General features: G+C 36.2%; 2 protein-coding genes across 4 annotated transcripts in view; one reads left to right on the top strand and one right to left on the bottom strand.

Annotated features, from left to right (window-relative positions):
* Positions 1–15252, top strand: part of LOC117400558 (T-cell differentiation antigen CD6-like) — a 68250-nt gene extending 52998 nt beyond the window's left edge. For both annotated transcript variants that reach the window (XM_034919306.2, XM_059022455.1), the window contains exons 3-14: positions 1288–1608; positions 2074–2391; positions 2931–3242; positions 3830–3883; positions 4830–4976; positions 5834–5932; positions 6904–7017; positions 8157–8231; positions 9189–9320; positions 11090–11260; positions 12617–12700; positions 13368–15252. In XM_034919306.2, coding sequence (XP_034775197.2) covers positions 1288–1608; positions 2074–2391; positions 2931–3242; positions 3830–3883; positions 4830–4976; positions 5834–5932; positions 6904–7017; positions 8157–8231; positions 9189–9320; positions 11090–11260; positions 12617–12700; positions 13368–13453 — 1913 coding nt within the window. In that variant the 3' untranslated portion in view covers positions 13454–15252. The remainder of the gene's footprint in view (positions 1–1287; positions 1609–2073; positions 2392–2930; positions 3243–3829; positions 3884–4829; positions 4977–5833; positions 5933–6903; positions 7018–8156; positions 8232–9188; positions 9321–11089; positions 11261–12616; positions 12701–13367) is intronic.
* A 402-nt stretch (positions 15253–15654) lies between these two features.
* Positions 15655–20423, bottom strand: cfap418 (cilia and flagella associated protein 418). Of its 2 annotated transcripts, XM_034000699.3 has the most exons (6): positions 20167–20422; positions 19006–19105; positions 17980–18038; positions 17546–17611; positions 16454–16549; positions 15655–16058 (listed from the first exon to the last, which is right to left on the bottom strand). In XM_034000699.3, exons 1-6 carry the CDS (start codon positions 20319–20321, stop codon positions 15899–15901), a joined length of 636 nt encoding a protein of 211 aa, XP_033856590.2. In that variant the 5' UTR covers positions 20322–20422; the 3' UTR covers positions 15655–15898. The 2 variants fall into 2 exon arrangements, with proteins under 2 accessions (XP_033856590.2, XP_033856591.2); XM_034000700.3 differs by lacking the exon at positions 17546–17611 and having other exon boundaries at positions 20167–20423.
* Positions 20424–24382: the final 3959 nt, after the last annotated feature.

Here is a 24382-nt window from a genome sequence, read left to right as displayed (position 1 = left end):
ATACATTTTATAAAAACAGCACTTTGTTTCAACCCTTTGCCATATATGCTGAGATGACAGTAGATTGACATTTTCACAGGAAATAAGCAACAGGATGCTGTGGTGTCGAGCAGCGTCGCTAGAGCTGGTTTTACACTGCAGCTGCAACCGAACACAACCAGTTATTTGTGTCATGTGAGAGGATGTAATGTTGCTAATCTATACAACACAGAAGCGTCCCTGTTTGTATTACTTTTATGAACCTTTACTTATATGACTGTGAAACAATTAATGTCCCTAGCAACGCAATGATGTGAATGTGCAACTATTGACAAGTTTATATTTGTAAATAGTAAAATTATTAAAATGATTATTATTAAAATAGTGAGTTTTCAGTTTATCAATTACTTTTCTTCTACAAAAAGAAAAATCTAACTCCTCTTTGGAGTTCTAACTATACATGACTCCCTAACTAATAGTGGGAATGGCTTTTTAACAGCTGTTTATCTGACACAAACAACGCAACGCAAACACAATGGTAGTAGACAGTAACGAACCGTAATTTTACACAGGATTGGAAATAGCCCTGACTCACACAGAGTGAGCTGATGTTGCTTTAACTCACGAAGAGTGGTACAAGGACAAGAAGATGTTTCTCTTGTTGTTCTCTCTCTCTCTCTCTCTCTCTCTCTCTCTCTCTCTCTCTCTCTCTCTCTCTCTCTCTCTCTCTCCAAACACACAGAGTCACTTAAATTTGGTGTCTAAATGAGATAATTCGTGTTCAATTAAAACAATTGAACACCCCTGATTTAAACATTGACCTTGTTAAACATAAACATTTGCATCTTGCAGACAGGTAAAACAATGACCTCTAGTGGGCAATTTAAAACATACCATGTTTTCGGCATTGTCATTTTTAGAGGTTTTCTGGATACAAAGCCTGTTTCATTCTTAGGCTCACATACACATTATTTATTACAGTGCCACAGTCTTTACCACCATATATGTACATGTTTGGTGTATTGGTTTGGTCTCAAAAGTGTTCTTCATTTTTAATGTCAACAATCAGGGTTTGTCTTGCTTTATATAGAAAAATTATTTTTAAAAAGATAAATCTAAACACTTAATTAAGCAACAAACCCCTCTAAAGTTTACTTTTCTAATAGGTCAAAACTCATGACCAGTGAGACAGTAAAAGTGACAGAAGGGCATTCATTTAAGAGCAATTTTGGTGAGGTGAGGACTGTATGACCACATATACTTAAAAGCATTCAATATTTATATTTATATTTCTTGTTCATCCAACAGCTGAAGCTCCGGTCACCTTATTCCGATTATTTGGTGGTGATAGCCCTTGTTCTGGGAGCCTGCAGGTATTTTATAATGAAACATGGGTTCCAGCAGAAGTCACCCCAGTTTGGAATATCAGTGAAGCAACCTTAGTCTGTGAAAAACTGGACTGTGGAAAAGCTTTTGATGTTCAACCACTTCAAAATCCCAATTCTCAAATGCAACACTCCCAATACAATTCAGGACTGCTTGAGTGTAACTTTGGGGGTCCAGATTTGTTTAACTGCACAGAAGCTCAGAAAGGTTATTACATTAATAGGACGAATGTCATCTGCAGAGGTAAGAAACTCAATGCATAAAGTTATTCCAAAATAATTTGGTCATTTTGTGTCTTTTGTTTTGGAACAGGCCAAGAAAATACAGTTCATAGTCATACTACTACAGTTAATCTGATTAATCAAATAATTAATTTATATTGTAATAACTGATTAACCAGAAAAAACACAACTGGTCTTGTTATAAACTTGGTAATTTGTTGAACTTCTTTGGTAGATTTTAACACATAATAATTTCCCATTTTCAATTTTACAGCAAAAACAGTATCTTCTTACTTTAGACTCAATCTGCTGGACAAACTCTCTAAAAAACTGTGATGAGATAAGAAGTGGGTTATGTGATGAGATAAGAATAAAAACTCGTTAGAAACCTGAGATGAGGTTGTGGGTGCTTAGCAGCTATAATACAGTATTTGATGTTACTGACTAGAAGAGAAAATATAACGTTTGGTATCTATTTGCTACTCAGGTCACCGAGCTGTGCGATTGGCTGGAGGTAGAGATGCTTGTGCTGGAAGAGTGGAGGTCTGGGAGGAGGGGTTTTGGGGCACTGTGTGTGACGATTGGTGGGACATGAAGGATGGCAATGTGGCCTGTGCACAGGTGGGCTGCGGATTTGCTGTGGAAGTGCTGTCGGACGGGGCACGCCAGTTTGGAAATGGGCACGGTCCTATTCTGATGGATGATGTGAACTGTACAGGGACAGAGAGATTTCTGTGGGAGTGTCCAGTTCTGAAACACAGCGGGGACTGTGGGCACAAAGAGGACGCTGGGGTCATATGTTCAGGTAAATCAGGTTATTATTATTCCCAATTTAGATGATAATAATAGCTGTATGAATCCTGTTCACGACTATGGGCCCAAAGGGAGTGCTGTCTTGAACTTTGTGTCCCATGGGAGGGTCAGTAATATCAGCTGGGGATACAAAAGTTCACTTAATGATGATTCAGTGACCCCTACTTATCAGGTTCCTGAAGAGGTCAAAGAGGGACTAAGCCAGGCTTGGGCTCATCTTTATGGTTAAGTAGCTTGGCAGCATCTAGGGCTTAGGTTCAGCAGGTGAAAAGAGGTGATTGGTTTGATAGTGGGAAAAGTCCTGGTCAGTAAGTTACTTGAAAAGGTGAGACTACATTTGGATTGTGTATTTAAAAGTGGATTAAAAAATGGGGGTAACATTTATAAAAAAAAAAAAAAAAATTAAAAATATTAACAAGTTGTTGATTCTGATGTCCATGTTATACTATATATATATATATATATATATATATATATATATATATATATATATATATATATATATACATATACATTTTTTCATTGTTCCAGAGCACAAGGCAGTACGCTTGAGCGGTGGCTTGGACAGGTGTTCTGGCAGAGTGGAAATCCACCGCAATGGGTCATGGGGAACAGTCTGTGACAGTGTGTGGGGAGAAGATGAGGGGAGAGTGGTGTGCTCCATGCTGGGCTGTGGGGACCAAGTGCAGGTCAGCGGTTTTTACAACACCTTCAAACACAACACAACTCTAAAATGGTTCTATCAGTGTACTACAAATGTTCGTAGTCTTTGGGACTGCAAGGAATTCGCCAATAACCCACACCTCTGCAAGAAATCATCTGCAGCCGCAGTTGTGTGCAGCAGTAAGTACAGTTTAATTTACTTGTATATCACTGTTCATCTAATAAATAGAAAATAACAATGTTAACAAATACCTTGGCTAATGAACAAATCGTTTTTACCTAAAGGAATTGATAACCCAGGCTTAAAACAACACAGTATTTAGTTTTCTTGCTTATTTTTTTGTTTGATATTTCATTTACAGAACTCTACAGCAAGTTTGGTATAACCTAAAATTTTAGGATTGAGATCATTTAAATTATAGGAACATAAGTTAGATATTTTATTTAACATCACATAATCAAAGAAACTACAAAATGATATCGCAAACATCTACTGGAAGCCATAAGAGTAGTACAGTATTCATGTTAGACTTCGAAATGTCACATTTTTCAATTTTTGTCAGTTTTTCGTTAAGTACCGGTATATGGAAAACCACAAAACAGTATGTAATTCAATGTTAACGTAACAGTATTCACCAGGTTTCAAATGTATTAATTCTATAGGGTAATGCCATAGCTGCACACTTATGGCAAAATAAGATGAACTTGAATGTTCTGAGATCAGCCATATTGATTGGGAGAGAGTGGCTTCATTATTTGTGTTACAGAATCTCTTGGACTTCCTCACATCACAGTCACTGCAGAAGAAGCATGGACCACCGGTAAATATATTTATCTACAATACCAGAATTGAAGAAGACCATGATAACTGCTGCAGTATTGTTTTGATGTGGTAAAATTGTCCAGATTTGAATTGTGTGCATGCATGCAACACTACATTACCATAAAATTGTATTTGTTGTTAAAGTTACAAATTAAAATTATGATAATTGACCTTGTGTTATGTTAAGAAACCTGAGTATGATTAGCTTCTGCACACTATCGAACAGGTAAAGCCAGCTATGGAGGGGATTATTATCAGTGTTATTCAATAATTTGAATCAAGGGCTTTTGTGCCTAGAAGCTGTCTTGCACAGACTTCTTAGAGGTAGGTTTTTAAGAGTAAGTAGCAGGGTTCCGAAAAATATAGCATTACACGTCCCCACGTGTTGCTGCAACTGTTACATTAACGTACCTGTCATTTCTCTTTTCATTGTTAACATCCTGACAACTTTTTACACTTGAAATTCTGTTTTTTTGAAAATGTCCACTCCAGTGCATTGATAGTGTAAGGAATATTGCCCACATTGTCAAACAGGTATCACAGCAATAACGATCCATGATGTGGTAAGGAACAGAAAAGCCAGAGCACTTGTTATGTTTTTTTTTGTTTTTTATCGCTCTTTCTGCAGTGATTTAGGACAGTTCTCAAACTCCAGTGCACTTGAGCAGACATTTTGAAAAGAGCTTTGAAACAGACTTTAAAGATATAAGTGTAGCAAGTTGTCAGGATGTTAACAATGAAAAGATAAAATTACAGGTACGCTACATAAATAGTTGTAGCAACACGTGGGAAAATATAAAGCTATATTTTTTTGGAACCCCGCTACTTACTCTTTAATGCTATGGGTATCACTCAACTGGAAGAATATGAATTATAAAGTGTTTTACCTTTAGAATATCTTATCATATCTTCCATACCAAAATCAGTGTTTATTTGTATTTCAGGCACCCCAACATCTGCTTTTATTTTAATAGAAAAGACAGGTTTTCTTGTCCCTCTATCAGTTCTGGGCTGTTTTGTGCTGTCACTTTTTCTGCTGCTGGTGATGATTCTTTATGCTGTGCAATTCTGTAAATACAAGAAAAGAGACAGTAAGTATTATTCATGATTATTAATAATGATAAAGACAATAAGACTGAGCGGTCATTATCCCACTGGTGGATGCCTGCTGTACTATGATTAGAATCTCTCAGGGATCTCCATACAATTTATCAAGGTCCCTCTACTATATCTGTGGCAAGGCCTTCTAGGAAGTCAGCTGCTAATGAACAAAGAGACACTGATGGAAGAAATGCGTTTAGAGGCAAGGCAGGATGAAGCTCGTTCAGAAACAAAAAGCTTGTTTCAGACTTTTCAGACAAAGTTAAGGGGAGGATTAAGATACAGTATATAATATAGTACTGGTAATGTACTACATTTATTTGCAATAGCAGTGTTTATAAAACATAACAGCTGAATAATTGTTGCAGTTTTTGTTTTGGATAAACATATTGATTAATAACAGTTTAAGGGTGTGTTTGAATGTATATAAGTAAAAGACAAAATATACTTCACAAGTAATAAGTTCGTCCACTAAGTTAGAATACCAAACCCCTTTCCATTCTCAATATAGTATACTTTTTTAGTTGACGAATACTGATTTTATAAAAAGAGTCTGAAAGAGCAACTTGGTATTGATAGGTAATGTTAAGTGTGAACTAACTCTTGTTGTTTCAATTGTATCATTTTCTGTTTTACTCTTCACATCCTGGTGCCTCTATAGAACTCTCAAAATTATGCCTTAAACTTAAAGCATATTAAGTACACCAGAGTGTAACTAATAAACTCTCCCTTTCCCCTTTGACATCCTATGAAATACCGCATTTGCAGTACCTGGTAGAGTACATAGATGTTGTATCACAAAGAGATGTGTTTGAATTGTGATTGGCTGACTTTATTGTCCCTCTAGTGATGTCAGTTCAGCAGACCAATTCTAACATCATAAATGAGAAGAATGATTACCAAGATGATGTCAATCTCATTAAAGTTACAACAAACAACGGCAATGGTCAGTCTTCCTGTCTGTCTGTCTATCAAAATTCTGTCTGGTGTTTGTAGCTTTGTACCTGTCTTTATAAAAATGTTTGAATCTGTTGAACGTTCTTACTAACAAAGCACTAGTGCCTGTGACCATAAGTGTAACAGGGCAGAGGCTGAGCGCGAACAGACGAGCCAGCGTCTTCTTAACCACAATGCTGTCATGGTTTTAGAGCTTTTAACCTAATCTCATCTCACCAACTGGGGACAGAATCTGTAACCACAGTGTATCACACGCTCCAAAAGGAAACACCCAAGATCTTCAGTCAAGTTGATACTGACAGGCTGGAGTATCAATGGCAGGCATGGGATCGGTTAGAGGGTCCAATCAAGGAAAACATTATGGATCCGCTGTGAATTGAGCTTCTATTGTGATATCCTGTAAAGACAGACGTTTGTCTGCTTATGAAACAGGAAAGTGAGCATGAAGATAGATATTCAATTTGAAACACAGCTGATTAAGCTAATTAAGCATTCAAGCCTGGCGTTGCGATCATTATCAGCCAGAAAACTGACCATAGAAAAGATAAGGGCACTTAGCAAAATACAATCTAAAGATAATGATAATCTGTAAGAATAATGATAATATAAATGAATATATTATGTTTGAATATATTTTTGAAATGTTTTTTTATGATTATGTTATAGGCTGGACCCATTTAGGACTGCTGTCTTCTCTCTAATGATAGTCAATTACTCTGTTTCATCAACAGCTTTGCAAACAACTTTCTACTCTTTCCTCCATTCTCACTTATAAAACCCCATCTTTTATACATAATTAAGGAAGACTAGTACCTTTGGTATTGAAAGAGTAATAAAAAGCACAAGGCTTTTGTGTATAAAACATGAACTTTGAACCTACAATATATGCTGTCTCTAAAACCCCATCCATATTTGTGTAAGCCCTCTATGATCCTGTGTGTTTTATCATTCTATTTCCAGTAAATCCTAAATTGGAAGCCACTCAGCTTGTTAATGATGATTCCTCATTTGAAGCTGATTATGAGGACTATGATTTCAGTGTAGAACCTGCTGCCACCATGTCCACCTTTCAAAGTGAGTCGCCAATACATTTATCTATCTAGAAAAACCCTTTAGATGAGCAGTTTGCAATACATTTTTGACACAGGACAACTCTATTTGGCTTCCCCTGTCTTTAAGATATCTGGAGAGTAAATAGCATGTGTCATTCCATTCAAATCATGTGATAGTGACATTTCAACTCCCAGCCCCTCCTACTCCACATTCACAATATATGGACAGAGTTGGTGGGGCTGGTAGAGTTGAATAGTCACATGATTTGAATGGCATGGCTTTTCCATCCTGGCACTTAAGATTCTTGAGGCAAGGGGCTCAAGAATCTTAAGTGTAAGGGGCTTTGTGGTCCAGTGGTTAAAGAAACGGGCTTGTAACCAGAAGGTCCCCGGTTCAAATCCCACCTCACCCACGGAGCACAAGGAGGTTAAGTGACTTGCTCAGGGTCACACAATGAGTCACATTGTGTGACCCTGAGCAAGTCACTTAACCTCCTTGTGCTCCGTCTGTAGGGTGAGACGTAATTGTAAGTGACTCTGCAGCAGATGCATAATTCACACACCCTAGTCTCTGTAAGTCGCCTTGGATAAAGGCGTGTACTAAATAAACAAATAATAATAATAATAAAAGTTCAAAGCAAGCTCAGAGCCAGTTAAGGCGTATTTAGAGAAAATTATTTTATTCAATAATAAAATAACTCAGAACCACTCACAAGGACTGATAACACCATACAATAGTAAGATATATATAACAAAGCAAGTGAAATGACATTTTAAGGTATTTACTGTTTAATATAAGCCCCTATAGTCACTTTTGCAAATCATTTATCACTGGACCCCAATTACTGTGAGTAATTGATCTGTGGTAAGTTCTCTCCAGCTGTAAAAATATATTACATTAGAATAAATGATTACATTCTATAAAGGTTGGGCATGCCTCTAAGAAAAATAATCTTTAATAAATGTTGGTATCATTTCTACTCAGTGGCACTCCACATGATGGGGATCCCTGTAGACTTTCAAGAACCAGTAGGGTAATAACTATGAGACAATTCTCTCTTGGGGAGAAAAAGACAACATGATAATTGATCATATAGTATTTACACTACAGTCGTATCAAAACTTCCTTTCTGAGATGTTTTTGTTTAACTTTAATTCCAGATTCCCTTCGAAACAGAACAGACAACAGAAGCCCTAGGATGAGTACTATCCCAATGACTACCCTAGCAGAAGAAGGTACATACCTAAATGTCTGAGACATTAAGAATGTGTTCATTTAAACGCTGGTGTCTATAAGGCCTATTTTAGCCCATGGCTTATGACAAACTATGTATCCAAATTCTTACGACTATACTGTATGCTCTTCACAGAAAGTAATCATTTGAGTCATATCCACAGCTGTCTGGGACATCAGTATTGAAACTGGGCTGTGCAACAATGATTTAAAGAGAAAGTAGCAGGGTTCAGAACAATGTAATTACACGTCCCCAGGTGTCGCTACAACTGTTTAAATAATGTACCTGTCATTTTTTTCTTTTCATTGTTAACATCCTGGCAACTTTTTACACTTATAACTTTAAAGTCTGTTTCAAAGCTTTTTTCAAAATGTCCGCTCTAGTGCACTGGGGTTTGAGATCTGTCCTCTAAATCACTGCAGGCGATTAAAAAAAAAAAACATAACAAGTGCTCTGACTTTTCTGTTCCTTACCACATCATGGATCGTTATTGCTGTGTTACCTGTTTGACAATGTGAGCAATAATCCTTTCACTTTTCAGTGCACTAGAGCGGACATTTGGAAAAGAGCTTTGAAACAGACTTTATAGTTCTAAGTGTAAAGGGTTGTCAGGATGTTAACAATGGAAACTAAAATTACAGGTACGGTATTGATAGATGAAATGGTAGCCGTGTTAGTCCAGAGATGATAGACAAAGAGAAGGAGATGTGATACCTTTTATTGGACTAGCTATGTTATTTAAACACGTGGGGACGTGTAACGCTATATTTTTCAGAACCCCGCTACTTACTCTTTAACATTAGTCCTATTAGAAATACAATATTATATTTATAATGATCACGCGATTTCAAGACGTCTTTATTTGCCATTTTGCACAGTCTTCACATGAAGTACAACCTGACAAATGACTGTTCACAACTCTGGACACTGATTGTACAGTATTTATTTTTCCTTACAGAATTCCAGTATAATCCCAACACTCCCATATACAGTGACCCTCTAATTTTGAATGAAGAGTTCTCCAGCACATCTTCAGGAGAAAGCTACCAGAATAACGAGGCTGTGAACTATAACACACAATCTGTTGAGGGTGTGTATTGAAATGAAATGTTTGCATTTATATCCATAACATATTCTTGTGCACTATAGCCACATGAGGGTTGTTAATGGACACTGGAAGGGCTTCTTCATCCAGCCCATATTTCCCAGCCCGACACCCAATTACAATGGAAATTCCATGATAAAGTGACAGAGAGACCCTGACAATTTTTTTTGTTTTTTTTTTTAGAAAAGTGTGCATATTTATTTCTTTACTTCACAGCCATTTAAAGTGAAGCCAAAGCCCCCCCCCCCCCCAGAGTATGTTGAAAGTAGCACTATAGATGTGACCGGATGTGACAATTTCAGTAATGATAAAGACCTAACACTTTGAGGTATTGGCTGCCTAATTGATATGCAACTATATTCTATCATTCCTTAGATGAAGTTCAAGTTCAGGTTTGATTGTGGGTATTATACAAAAAATATTAACCCTTTTGTGGCAGTATTTTTACTTCCCTGTAAGGGGAGCATGTATGGATTTTTAAAACTGCTAATCTCAAAAAAAATGTCAACGTGCAATTTCATGTTTTCAGTGTTATGGAATATCTTCAGGCAAAATCTAGCAACACCCTTCACTTTGACCTGTGATCTAAGATGGCTGCCATTCTCTCAATAAAGTTCAATTAAAGGTGGTGTCCAGTAGAACTTTAACCATTTCATTACCACATTTTTTTTTTAACCTTTTGGATATTTAAAAAAAAATATATATAATTCCCCTTAGCTGATTGCCTGGGGATGTTTTGTTTTTGTTCACAAAAACTCCCATTCAAAGTATTTCTAATCTGATAGTTTTGCTGCCTGTACATATTGGAAGCTTTCCAATAATGTTTGAAACAGATCAGCAATGTTATTATTTTAATGAATTACTTGATTGCAGTTCAGACATGATCACATCCATAACGCTGTACTTAAAGCTGTGCCATTAAAATAATATTAATATTAAACATTAATTAATATGATTGTGGGGAGCAATCAAGTCTTTCTTACAAAACTGCATTAAATTTTTTGTTTGGAGGTTGACCAAATCAGACTTTTGAGAACATGTCAAGTGACGCAGCAATGCTTGTCCATTTCTGTCACATCCATAACGTGACCATCAATGGACAGCTAGAAAAAAACTGTAAGATTTGACCAGGACTTGGTTTAAAAAGCACTTCATCTATATAGTCAACAATGTTTGTTTCATTAAGTTATATTTTGTGTGCAAATGTCACATCCATAATAGTGGAATTACCCTTCAGGTTTGACACCTAATACAGTGGTTGTCAACCCCGGTCCTCTGGGATGCCTGTGTCTGGTTTTCATTCCAACTGAGCTCTCAATTACTTAACTAGACCCTTAACTGAACTAATACTTTGCTTAATTAGACATTTTTAATTGTTCTCAGCTCCTAACAAGTTGCAGATTTCAAGATACACATACGATTTTACAGTTAACTTCAAATCTCCAACTGTTTAAGAGCTGAAAACAATTAAGAAGGCTTAATTAAGCTAATTGTTAATTCAATTAAGGGTTTAGTTAAGTAATTGAGAGATCAGTTATAATGAAAACCAGAAGACACAGGGGTCCCCAAGGATCAGGGTTGAGAACCACTGTATTACGACGTAAAAAGCAACCCTGAATGCAGAATCAAGCAAGAATACTGTTTCATCAGCCGGCTACTGCTTGTGTGGGTGTGTTTAGCAGACCCTATATTTTTGCAAAAATGACACACAACTGACTAATTATACATATAATAGGTATGTTTTGTTTTCTCAGATTTCAGCAGATCCTCAGATTGCACTCCTAAATCATACATGGTTGAAGATGGTGTGTCTTCCCAGGGTGATAAAGATGTGCCCAGTCCAGTGTGGCAACTGCCCCCCTCCCAGTCTGAAACCACCATGCCCCAACCACACCACTGGGACCAGTTACACAATCAACCCATTGGTAAGAAAGTTTTCTTAAAAAATGTATATGGTTAGGATTATTTTACATCATAATGTGATGTAAGTATTTCGCCTTGCACTTAGGCAATTGCTGACCCTTCAAACACCTCTTCTTACGATGTGCAAATCATTGTAGAAGCGAGTAACTAAAAGTTGTACAAAAGCACACACCTGCAGAGACCTGTCATTGGCTTCAAGAAGGCTGCTGTGGGACACTTCTTGATGTGGCAACACTTGGCTCTTGTTGAGAGGCAGGAACAAGTTTGGAGGAGAAGGACAAGACGAAGAAGACCCAGCATATTCAACCCCAGGGTCACTTTGTTTGGGATACCGGAGGATGTGGTGCCAAAGCATTATCGTCTCACTCAGCAGGTCTTCCTATACCTAATAGCTGAATTGAGGGAAGAGTTAGACCCCAGCGTCAATCTAGGGACCGCTATCCCTGCACATGTGAAAGTGCTGTGTTCTCTGCACTACTTGGCTTCTGGTTCCTTTCAGACCACAGTTGGAATGTCTAGAGGGATAGCCCAATCCACCTTTTCCAGTGCTAGGCAAATTTATGGATTTCATGCTGAAAGGGCAGGCCATTACATATCAGTTATGCTAGTATCCTAAGGATGCTAGCATAACTGATGTTGGTTGAGGCTTTTCCAAAACAACTGTTTCATGTTGAGTGACCTCAGCCGTAAGGACTCTCAGCTCCTTCTCAGAAAACTTTTCTTTTGTTTTCCCTGTACCAAGACCTTGCTGCCCTTCTGATATTTTTTTGGTTTGTATTTTCGTGCTCCACAAATGCCATGCAGCGACTACTGCTCTCTGTGCTCCCTACTCTGTAAGTGTGGCCGCCAAATAGACCGGTGCCCTCATTGAGACCCTCATTATCATAATTGAGGATCATTATTTGTGTGTGTTGAGTAATTTCCATTGCTCTTAAGCTTACATAAGGCGCAGTGCAAAATAATTGCCTGGCCGCAATGCAATTTAACTTTTGCATCCGCAGTTATTTGCACTGTGCCTTACTTACATCAACCCCAAGAGAACTGTTCTGTAGTTGAGCAATTTTCTGTATACTACACAATCCAATATTTTTGCTGTTTGTCCTTCATTGCTAAAATTCATACCGTCTTGAAAACCACAAAAAAAGACAGCATAAATAAAGGGTGTCAGTTGTCTTGCATTAAATATCGTGAGAGTACAAGTCTAATTTAAAGATGGAAGTTTTATACTGTAAATTGAAGGTTAATAACTAGAAAAACAAATTAGTAGTCCACTAAAAGGGAACCACTTAGTGTATTAATGTGTGTGTGTGTGTGTGATTGTACTTCAATCAGGTGTAATTGTTTTCTGTGTTTTATAGACAACACGGCAGACTCCTCCAGCACATCATCAGGAGAATGCTATGAGAATGTTGGCAGACTTAACTCCAAGCCGCAAACTATAGGTATTTAAACTGCAAAACTTCAAGTATTTTGTCTTAAATATCTTTACATTTATCAAGCTTAACCTTTATTTTTTTAATTTTTTTTTTACTTCATTAGAAAGCTTCTCGTTTTATACAAGGGCTTTAACTTGGTGCACAGTGCCACCTAGTAGCTAAATGTTGCAATTGCTCAATTGTTGGTAAAAAAAAAAAGTTTTTTGTGTATCTACTTGGCACAAATCTGGCCATCTGTTGGGGGTGTTTTATTCCTCTTAATTTGAATTAATCATTTATAAGAATTGTAATTATATATATATATATGTGTGTAATTATATGTGTATTATATATAAAATTAAGTACCAGATGCAACCTTTTGATTCTTATATAAATATACTATGTAGATCATAATACTATATTAATTTTCTCAAAACATATTCAAATGGAATGTACTGTTTTTCAATGGTTTTTGGTTGGAAATTTATATGGATTAAACTTTAAATGGTAAACAAAATGTGCTTCTTTTTTTTACCATGGAGAATGCATAACAAATTAATATTGACCGCTATGGTAAAAGACTATCTTCTTGGTTTTTCTGCGACAGAACCTCCTTTTGCAATGTCGACTAGACAGATTAGCTTACTGTATCCATCATAAATGCTGTAATGTTTTTTTCATTGTATTCCAACAGGTGTCTCTGAGAATCATCAAGGCAATGTTTGTCAAGATTTCTCATCAAACAGCGATTATGATGACATTGCAAACTACTGCCATTGATGCAGAGCTGTAATTCACTCTGGGCATTCCTTCCATTCGCCACAAGCCATTTCGGAATATAAATGCAGACAGATATCTCTCCAACTGAGTGACCAGGCTACTGCCTTTTTTAATCAGGGGGTGCTCAGGTTTGGATGGCATCACACAGCCAAGAAACTGTGCAGCATGTATATTATGGTTTCAAAAATATGCACTGCAGTTTGTATTGCTTAATTGACCATCCTTTAATGCATGAAAACATGTGGCCATTGAATCAATAAGGGTGTGAATCCCACCTTCAGCTGGCAGATGTCAAAGAGAACGTTTTTGATTTGTAGTTGCCTGTCAGGATGGTTCCATAAGCACTTTTCTATATTATTTCCCTGATAAACAAGAAATAGCCTTCAGTTATGAAACAGTTGGAAGATATCTGCAAAGAGAAGCATCCAAAAGACATCCCCAGTGCAGTCAGAACTTCACTTTGCACAGGTACCAGATAAAAATTCAACAAAACCACTTTAATAATCACAAATACAATAATGGTTTCGTTGTTAGACATTTTTCTTATGTGCTACAAGGGTACATTCAATGCAAATTCAGACATGCAAGTCATAGGCTACATGACAACTGACAAAAATACAGGTAGCATGCCATAATTGTGGCGCTACTGTTCCTGAAAAAAGTTTACCGTCCTTTTATTTTGACAAGGGTTTCCAACAAACTTCTAAGTGCCGTGCCAGAAGGTGTCATTTTATGGTAATTAAGGAGGAGCTATGCTAATATTTACATTTGAAGTACCGCTCATTATAAGAACCGTACGATTAATTAAACGTGCATTGTATTAAAACAACGTTGCAAGGTGATAGATTGATATTACAGAAACTTTTATTTTACTTACCTAATCATGGCCATCTCGGTTTACAACAGGTGGAACTGGATTGTTCTCCTTCTCACCCTTGCTTTTTTTTTCCTGTTTTCGAGGATGGTTAGAAAAGTAATTCTTTTTGCTACTACTGATTTCATTGAAGCTTACTTTTTGAACTACATACTATTAATATCTGTTTCATGCGGTTACTCCTCCTCATCAATGAGATGTTTTGTTTCAAGTTAAAACAAAAAATGTCTAGTAAAACATAACAGGATTCTTAACTCCAAATCAATTGAGAGGATTTAACTACTATACTTCTAAAACAAGAAGTTCCTTTGTATAAAATAGTTTAACAGCAGGATTTGAGGTTATGATTTATGGACCATAAGCTCAGGTTTTATGTATTGAGCTACACAGAGATTTCGGCTTGCTGCTCAGATTTCACTGGTTCACCAGTGACAGTTGGTAGGGGTGTAGATCAACTACATATTACATTTTCCATTTATATTTAGAAATAGAAATGTACAGTATAAACAGGTGAATCTGTTTTGAGATTATTATTCATACAAGTCTGTTATGAAATTCCTGAGAATACATTTTTGATAATTTTGGGCAGCACTGATGTACTGTAGCTCTGTCACCTTTCTCTGGCTGGCATACTTTCTTGTTGTTGTATATATAGAGTTTCATTGGCCCTTAAAAGTATTTCTTCTGAAAATGTCCAATAAGCATTACTTAACACAAGACTTATAATGGGATTACAGGAGATAAGGAAGTGTTTTGCTTTTGTTGGCGACAGTAAATAAGTGGCCTTTGCTACTGTACCCTGTCCCAACAGACTGCGCTCAACCAAGTATTTCCAAGGCATGTTGCCAACACAATACCAAATCTATGTAAACAAGAAATCAAGATTCACCTTTTAAAGTCATTTTATTAAACATACACATTTAGAAAATATTTATTTCAATAATGGTATCTTAATTTAGGACATTTAAGTCTATACCGGCTTCATGAGTCAAAAAGTGTGTACAAATATATTAACATTATTGACAACCCATAAATATAATGGATTAAAAGGGATAGTGGGGGGGGGGGGGGGGGGCACTGTAAATAGATATACAAGAACAAATGGTACCCTTGTGATTTAATGAAATATTTTTACATTTACTACTACTGAATATAATAAATAGATTCAAAAATCGTCGATGTAATGTACAGTGTAAATCAACAGAAATTACCTTTTTTTTTTTACTTAAGTATACAGCATTTTAAAACTACAGTGTATTGTTTGTTATACATTTGATAAATAGATTTAGTTATTGAACAACGTATTAAAACAAACACAAAACTTGAATAAGTATCAGGGTCAAGAAACTGTCCATTTAGCTTTTATTACCATACAATATTACCATTTTTCTCAGCAAGAAACAATGCAAAATGTAGTATGTACAGAATTGTGACAAATAAACATATAATACTAGAAAGTGTTCCTAATACAACTGTTAAATCAAGGCATGTATCTTTGAGATGCAAATTATCACCAAAATAGTGCACTTCATTGCATATACATATAATTATAAAACATCAAACAATGACTTTCATGCTGCGTGTTTACCACAAACCCACTTAAGCTCTTTGTCAGTTTTGAGGTCTACCAGGTTCTGTATTGATCTCCAACTGCACTGACAAGCATAGGCTCGTGTCCCCCTTCTTCTAACCAGTTTTGCTTTTAGCTTGTTAGAGTCAGGCATGTTGTTTCTGGTATATATTTGAAAAATAAAAGAAAAAAGTCAAAACTAATATACATGTATTACTTTCTGGGAACATCAAAATTTGAAAACATCATACTTCTTTACTGTTGGCTATCAGAAAACAAAGCAATCCTGATTTATATTCACCAATCAAATACAAGCAGTTCAAACAAACCTTTTTTTTTTTACTGATGATTTATCATAAATAAATACATTATTTGGCTGTTTAATGTCAATTGTCAAAGAGAATGTAGTAGAGAATCATTTGTGAATATACTTATGATGGTTCAGAAATGTCAATGTTTAGAAAATAGTCATACATGTAAGAAGTTAAATGGTAACAGAAAGCTTTGTAGTTTTGCTACAAATATTTTTGGCTTCTCCAATGATACATGTACTTACCTAAAAAATAAGTAATCACTTGACTGGTCCCATTCATAATCATCAAATGTTGCTACACGGAAATCACAGGCAGTGCATCTTAACTGGTTGCATGTCCTATGTAAACAGGATTATACCATAACTCAAATATGTTTTTTTTTTTATTTCTCCACTTTAGTTTGCACAAATACATGTTATTTACAGTTTATGCACCTTTTAATCAAATTTAGGAGAGTTATGACGACATGGCCTTTATTAACGTGGCCAATGAGACAGGCCTATGTTCTAGAACAGTGATTCCCAACCTGTGGTCCATGAGTAAACTCCAGGTGGTCCGCAAACAACTCCCAACATTCAGTTACGCAGTTCTTGAGAAACCCCATTTCTGCACAAACACACGTTGTGCTACTACTATTACTAAGCAACACAAAAAGCTTTAACCACGTGATATATAATTATAAGACATGTATATAGTCTGCATCTTCCCCTTTATCTGTTTTCATTTACTACAGGTGTGTTTATATATAGAATAATAGATGGGTTTCAGTGAGTTACAGGAAAATAATTTCATCCAAGGCTTCAGTGACGTCATAAATTACGAGTCCGAAGGTCGAGCAATTTATAAACTACACGAGGTAATGGTTGCAGGGACCAGCATGGTATTTACATTTACTGGATCAGAGGACGACCCAAAGCCCCAGTGCATTATTTGTCAGGAGGTTTTGTCAAACAAAACTCTTAAACCTGAAAGACTGAGACACCCTTTACCTACAAAGCATTCAGAATGTGAAACAAATAAACTTAAACAAAAGAAACAGGAACTTTGCCATCAGCAACTTTCAATGATCAAAACAACAACATTCCTTGCTGACCTGGTATCGAAGATTCAAGCCCAGGAATCTCATTAAGTTAGGTATGTTATATAAATACTTTACTTTCTACATGTACTTATACATATACACATACCAATTCGTTTCAAAATGCTTTAGTGAAAAAATGAGTGGCAAGTGGTCTGTGGGAAAAATCCAAACACCAAGGTGGTTCCTACATTGAAAAAGGTTGGGAACCACTGTTCTAGAACAAACCCAGGATAGTTACAGGGTTTTTGCTCACCTTTGTGAAATGCTTGTTCCTACACCACATGATGTAGAACTGCCACCAAGATATATAGGACAACACCTGTGCAGCAAATCAATATAGATGCAATTTAAAGGGTATTTGAAAACAATGGTAATTAGAATCTAAAACATACTGTTTAAGACTAGAACAGTTACTTTTTCTCAAAGTTGGAAAGATAAATTTACTGACATTATGTAACTAAAAGAAGAATACCACGAATTAAGTTTCACATTGTAAAATGTCAGCAATTACTCTACATATAAGGTCGACAACAGAAGCCAACATTTTGTTCATATTTTGACGTATTAGCGGTTTGCTAATAAATTTTTACACAGTCAAGAACATTTTCCAACCATGTCAGCAGTGAAACAATCTAGAGAAATTGCATGGATTTACTTGTCATTTTTTTTTTACTTTGCTCAACTTACTTTCTGCTTGCTACATGACATGATGAGCTGCTGGCTGAATGGCTTGTTGCTGTAGTTTTCTGTAAAGATGAAAAGAAACAGATGCTTAACAAAACCAATAGCCAGTGAAGCTAAATGATGTAATACTTTTTACAATAAATATGTATATTTACACTTAAATACTCTTTGTCAGCACCATATCAAATGCCACCTAAAGAAACGTAATCTAACTGGTGGAAGAAGTCTACTTATTTTCAATAGCAAAAACACACAAAATAGGTTCACACATACTTTTTAGTCTGTTAGTTGAAATCAATAAAACAATAGTCTACTTTTTTTTATTAACATTACCAAAATCCATTGAGGTTATCATAAAAATAAAATAAAAAAAAACCTAATTGCCAGTGAGTACTTTAATATTCTTTTTGTGAAGACTGATTTCGCCTGAAAAAAAACAGTAAAAACCCAACTGTATAAATGGGTAATTGTATGTAACAATAATGTGTAAAAAGAAAATAATGTAATTGTATGTAAAAATAATGTGATCTCTTGTAACAATTGTAAGTCGCCCTGGATAAGGGCGTCTGCTAAGAAATTAATAATAATAATAATAATAATAATAATAATAATAATAATAATAATATTAAAGAGAAACTGCAGATTAAAGGGGATGATCCGACCAAAAAATAAAAATAATATTGCATTTTTTCATCCTTCGTATTTGGTTTTCATTTACATTTCCTGACACAACACATGCACAATCATCTACACAACGTTGAGTGGGAAAGTTGAATTCGGCCACAAATTCCATCTCCCTATCAGTTTCTGAACAATCTGACGTTGAAATATTGTCTGCCATTATTTCGGACGTTCCCTGTGTAGTCACACTGTGTTGCTGAGGAAAATTTGAATTTAAACTCTTAATGACACAATGACCATTATTAATGATGTTTAACATGCTCGTTGCTTGTTATTGTCAGAAAACTATCCAACAAATATTGTTTAAAAAAAAAACAAAAAAACACGCATTTAAGAACATTTACTTACAACTGGCTGTACACGAAGACTGTCGTCACCATCAAACAATTCTTCAATAAGGTCATCTATGTCAACATCAGAATATGTTTCTGAGGTCACTCTAGAAGAGCTACAATAATACATTTCAATTTAAAAAGGTCAGTTAACAAAATAGTTGCTATTTAAAACATCATTTTTCACACCATTGCCGTATTTATCAACTTGCTCTTGGTGACATCTAGTGTTATTCAGCGGTAGTGCTACTTCAAGTAATCCCGAAATTATTTATTAAACTTTACAACTTCTGTTCGGCAGGATGGACAAACCCCAACACAATTATAACTTCATCTAATTGAATCACATAATCTAATGAATCCAAATTTAATAATTACCGCGAGCATAAATAGCCTGTTTATTCACCCTTCCTTTTGCATTTGTTCTTTCGCAACCCACCTCCTGCCCCCATCTCCTACTTTAAATGTCTAAGTATAGTTCTATGGGGGTCTCCTGCCTCGTCCTAATGCGAGGTAGGGGATCTTCGATCCGAGTAGGTGTTACTGTTATGCCAAATTGTTGTTCTATGTTCATTTGCTTCGCATACCTCATCAATAAAGTTGTTTATCTAATCATTGTGTCGGTGGGTTGGTCCTTAACTACTGAATTATTATTATTATTATTATTATTATTATTATTATTATTAATAATAATAATAATAATAATAATAATAATAATAATAATAATAATAAAACAGTAGGCTTTAGCGGTCTCAAGCACTGCTACACGACTAGAATAAAACAAACAAACAAACAAAATGTACAGAACCACAATAATCTCACCACTTATGTCTATTCGGACCAAGTAACAACTTGTTCCAAAAAATAATTGTAACAAACCAGGCACCTCTCCTTTACATAATGCAGGCTCAACACGTCACCAACAAATCTTGATAAAATTTAAGCCTGTAGTTCTCACTCGCGTGTGTTCTATTTGATACTGAACACATAGCAGGGCCTTCGCTACTATTATATTCACAAATCACACACATAAAACCAAATGACAATATGAATTTAAAAAGCACGAATGTAACATTTTGCTCAGCGGCATAACGTGCAATTTAAAGGCCCTAGTATAATCAGGATTTTGTTTGAAACTAAACGAGTTCACCAAAATATTTAATAAAAAGGACTGTGCCTGAATGTTTCCTTTTTGACTTCTGTTTTCCTTTTGGTCGGGGAAGTGTTGCTGAGGCCATCCTCCTTTCTGATGGAATGTGGTGTTGTGACCGAAATATTTTTGCAGAATTTGCTTTCCACTTCGTCCAGCAGCTCATCCAGGTCATCCGCCATATCTACAGCGCCTGGTGGTTGCCTGGAGTCCACGAGAGCGTGCACGTACAGTACTAACAAATGACTCCGGCGCGCACGAGGCGTGGCCCCGCAGTAACATATGGAACGTAGATCAGCGGTGATTGTTACTGTTTTGTGTCAGACTGGTGTGTCTGTATTCAGAAGAAATTTTTTTTTATAGATTTATTTTTTATTGTAATTCGGTGTGCTGAATAAAAATAGGACGTGTACGGTCGATGTTATTGTCCATTCCATCCAGGACTCCACCAGGTACTGTATTTCAATTTAAAACATCTGCTTTGCCGTATATTTGATTTTTTTTTATTTATTATTTATTAATTTATTTTGAATAAAGTTGCACGGGGAGACCCCAATAGATTTTCCCTTAACCACTCGAAGTGGGTGCTGCTCAGTTATTACAAATGACTTAGTGACTTTAACCCCTAATGTATACAAGAAATATCACGAGGAAACTGACCATTTGGATGATCATATCCAATCTGACAGTAGTACATTTGAAACCCTGTTCCGTGCACCTAAAAATTAAGAAAGGTAGCATCAGTTTTGTGTGGGCGACATGTCCCTTGTACCTTAAAGGGTTAATATGTATATTTTTTTGTAATAAATGGGTACTTCATAAGTTAATAGGTAAAAAAAATATATATATAAGTACAAATGCTTAAAAAAAATATATACACATTTTGACACATGGTCGACATTTTGACATATGGGCTTAATTACATGAATAAAGCTGCATATTGGAAATTAAAAAAAAAAATGTTGGTAGAATTTCATTGCTAGTTATTGTTCTATACTATATCTGTACATATGTCATGGTCATGAATTTTTGGAATTTACAGCCGTGGCAGGGGATGTAAGCCCATGTCCTTAAAAGCTCTTGGCGAGCTTCTTAACTACCATACAAAAAAACCACAATGCTGTAAAGAGTGAGACCCAAAAGCAGGTCCGGCCTTAGGCTGTGCAGGGCCCTAGCCAGTGATGATTAAGTGTGGGTCCAGAACATCAAATGAATGCTACAGTAGCAACCGTATCTTAAGAGTGCGTCATGTAGTCATATTATTATTTATTTCTTAGCAGATGGCCTTATCCAGGGTGACTTACTATTGTACAAGATAATCACATTATTTTTACATACAATTACATTCTTTTTTACACATTATTTTTACATAGAAAATAATGTAATTGTATGAAAAGTACCTTACTCAAGGGTACAACAGCAATGTCCCCCACCTGGGATTGAACCCAGAGCCCTAACCACTACTCCACACTGCTGCCCATATGCACCTACATATACTAATGTAAAGATACGGTAAATAATATTAATGATATTAATATTTTAATTAATGCTTGTTTCAGTTTGTTTGTTAAACTTCATATAATTCACAACTTCAAAGCACTCAGAATTCCAGTCTACTTCAAAAAAATATCACGTATGAACTTTTTTCAAAAATTACCATCCACCAATAGACCTACTGAAAAACACTGTAATTCCCAACTATACAGTGCCTTGCATAAGTATTCACCCCCCTTGGACTTTTCCACATTTTGTAGTGTTACAACCTGGAATTAAAATGGATTTAATTGGGATTTTTTGTCACTGATCTACACAAAATAGTCCATAATGTCGAAGTGGGGAAAAAAATCTACATATTTTTCAAAATTATTTACAAATAAAAAACTGAAAAGTCTTGATTGCATAAGTATTCACCCCCTTTGCTGTGACACCCCTAAATAAGCTCTGGTGCAACCAATTGCCTTCAGAAGTCACATAATTAGTTGAATGGAGTCCACCTGTGTGCAATTAAGGTGTTTCACATGATCTCAGATTAAACACACCTGTTTCTGGAAGGCCCCAGAGTTTGTTAGAGAGCATATCTAAACAAACAGCATCATGAAGACCAAGGAGCTATCAAAACAAGTCTGGGATAAAGTTCTGGAGAAGCACCAATCAGGGTTGGGTTATAAAAAAATATCCCAAACTTTGAACATCCCCCGGAGCACCGTTAAATCCATTATTAAAAAATGGAAAGAATATGGCACAACCGCAACTCTGCCTAGAGAAGGCCGTCCACCAAAACTCAGTGACCAGGTAAGGAGGGCATTAGTCAGAGAAGCAACCAAGAGGCCAATGGTAACTCTGAAGGAGCTGGGGAGATTCACAGCTGAGATGGGAGAAACCGTCCATGGGACAACTATAACCCGGACGCTCCACAAAGCTGGGCTTTATGGAAGAGTGGCGAGAAGAAAGCCATTGCTGAAAAAAACCCATGTCAAATCCCGTTTGGATTTTGCCAAAAAGCAGGTGGGAGACACAGCAAACGTGAAAAAAGGTTCTCTGGTCTGATGAGACCAAAGTTGAACTTTTTGGCCTTAGCGCAAAACGCTATGTGTGGCGCAAAGCCAACACTGCTCATCACCCTGAGAACACCATCCCCACGGTGAAGCATGGTGGTGGCAGCATCATGTTATGGGGATGCTTTTCATTGGCACGGACTGGGAAACTGGTCAGGATTGAGGGCAAGATGGATGGAGCCAAATACAGGGAAATTCTAGAGGAAAACCTGTTTCAGTCTGCAAGAGAACTGGGACTGGGGCGGAGGTTCACCTTCCAGCAGGACAATGACCCTAAACACACAGCCAAAGCTACACTGGAGTGGTTTAAAAACAAGAACCTGAATGTCTTAGAATGGCCCAGTCAAAGCCCAGACCTCAATCCAATTGAGAATCTGTGGCAAGACTTGAAAATTGCTGTTCACCAACGGTCCCCATCCAACTTGACAGAGCTTGAGCAATTTTTCCAAGAAGAATGGGCAAAAATTGCAGGATCCAGATGTGCAAAGCTGGTAGAGACTTACCCAAAAAGACTCACAGTTGTAATTGCTGCCAAAGGTGCTTTTACCAAGTATTGACTCAGGGGGGTGAATACTTATGCAACCAACAAATGTTTTTTTTTTATTTAATTAACTTTTGTGTCACAATAAAAAAATATTTTGCACCTTCAAAGTGTTAAGTATGTTGTGTAACTCAAATGGTAAAAATCCCAATTAAATCGATTTTAATTCCAGGTTGTGACACTACAAAATCTGGAAAAGTCCAAGGGGGGTGAATACTTATGCAAGGCACTGTAAGTGGGTTCTGACAGGTCGTCAGCGAGAATAACCAGGCAGCAATAAATTATTAATAATAATAATAATAATAATAATAATAATAATAACCAAAAAAAACAAAATATCCATACATTTTTTTTTTTTTTTTGCTTTGTTAAATGCCGGTGGAAGTCAAAGAAACAAAGGCATAATATTAGAGTATATGGGTGATAATTATTCTTTAAAAAAAAATGCTATCAAAAATAATTTTATACAAAAACTATGTTTTTCCCAGTTATTTTATTGTTAAACCTCTTAGTTATTGGTTTAGTTTCAAACACGCTTTAACACGTATTTTTGTTGTTTGTTTTTATTGTTATTTAAATAAATATTTTGATTGTACCCATGATTAGCTTAAAAACACGGAACATTTATTTTTTACAAATGTTATTTTTTGTTTGTTTGTTTCTGACTGGGGAGAGCAAGAAAGCAGAGCTGTCATAGTGTTGTCAGCAAAACTCAAATCCAGAATGTAGTAAGCGGAAACACAAAATAAATACATACACCAAGAAATAGCGGCAGGTCTGGCGAACCAAGGCCTGTGCAACCCCCATCATGGCAGCAACCAGGACCATTCACCCCCAACCTCTACCCCTCGCAGGAATTTACCCAGAACAATGAACGTACACCTGCCCCAGTGCCAGCCTCACCTCACACACCTGGCATTGTCTGTGAAAGTTGTCTCTCAAGCACTGTAGAAAAGAGAACTCTGTGCAACCCCCTCTCTGCACTTTTTGATTATAGTTGATCTGTTACACAATTGCGTTTTACATGTTATGTTCTAAGTTTTAAATAAAGATTGTTTTAATTATTTGCGGTCCCTGTCATTTCGTTTTTTTTTTAAAAAAGGAACAAAATGTTTTGGATAATTACAAACAATTTAGATAGTGTACT

This window comes from Acipenser ruthenus, chromosome 4, assembly GCF_902713425.1.
Source record: "Acipenser ruthenus chromosome 4, fAciRut3.2 maternal haplotype, whole genome shotgun sequence".
In the NCBI taxonomy this organism is placed as follows: Eukaryota; Metazoa; Chordata; class Actinopteri; order Acipenseriformes; family Acipenseridae; genus Acipenser; species Acipenser ruthenus.
This window is presented reverse-complemented; position numbering and strand designations above follow the sequence as displayed.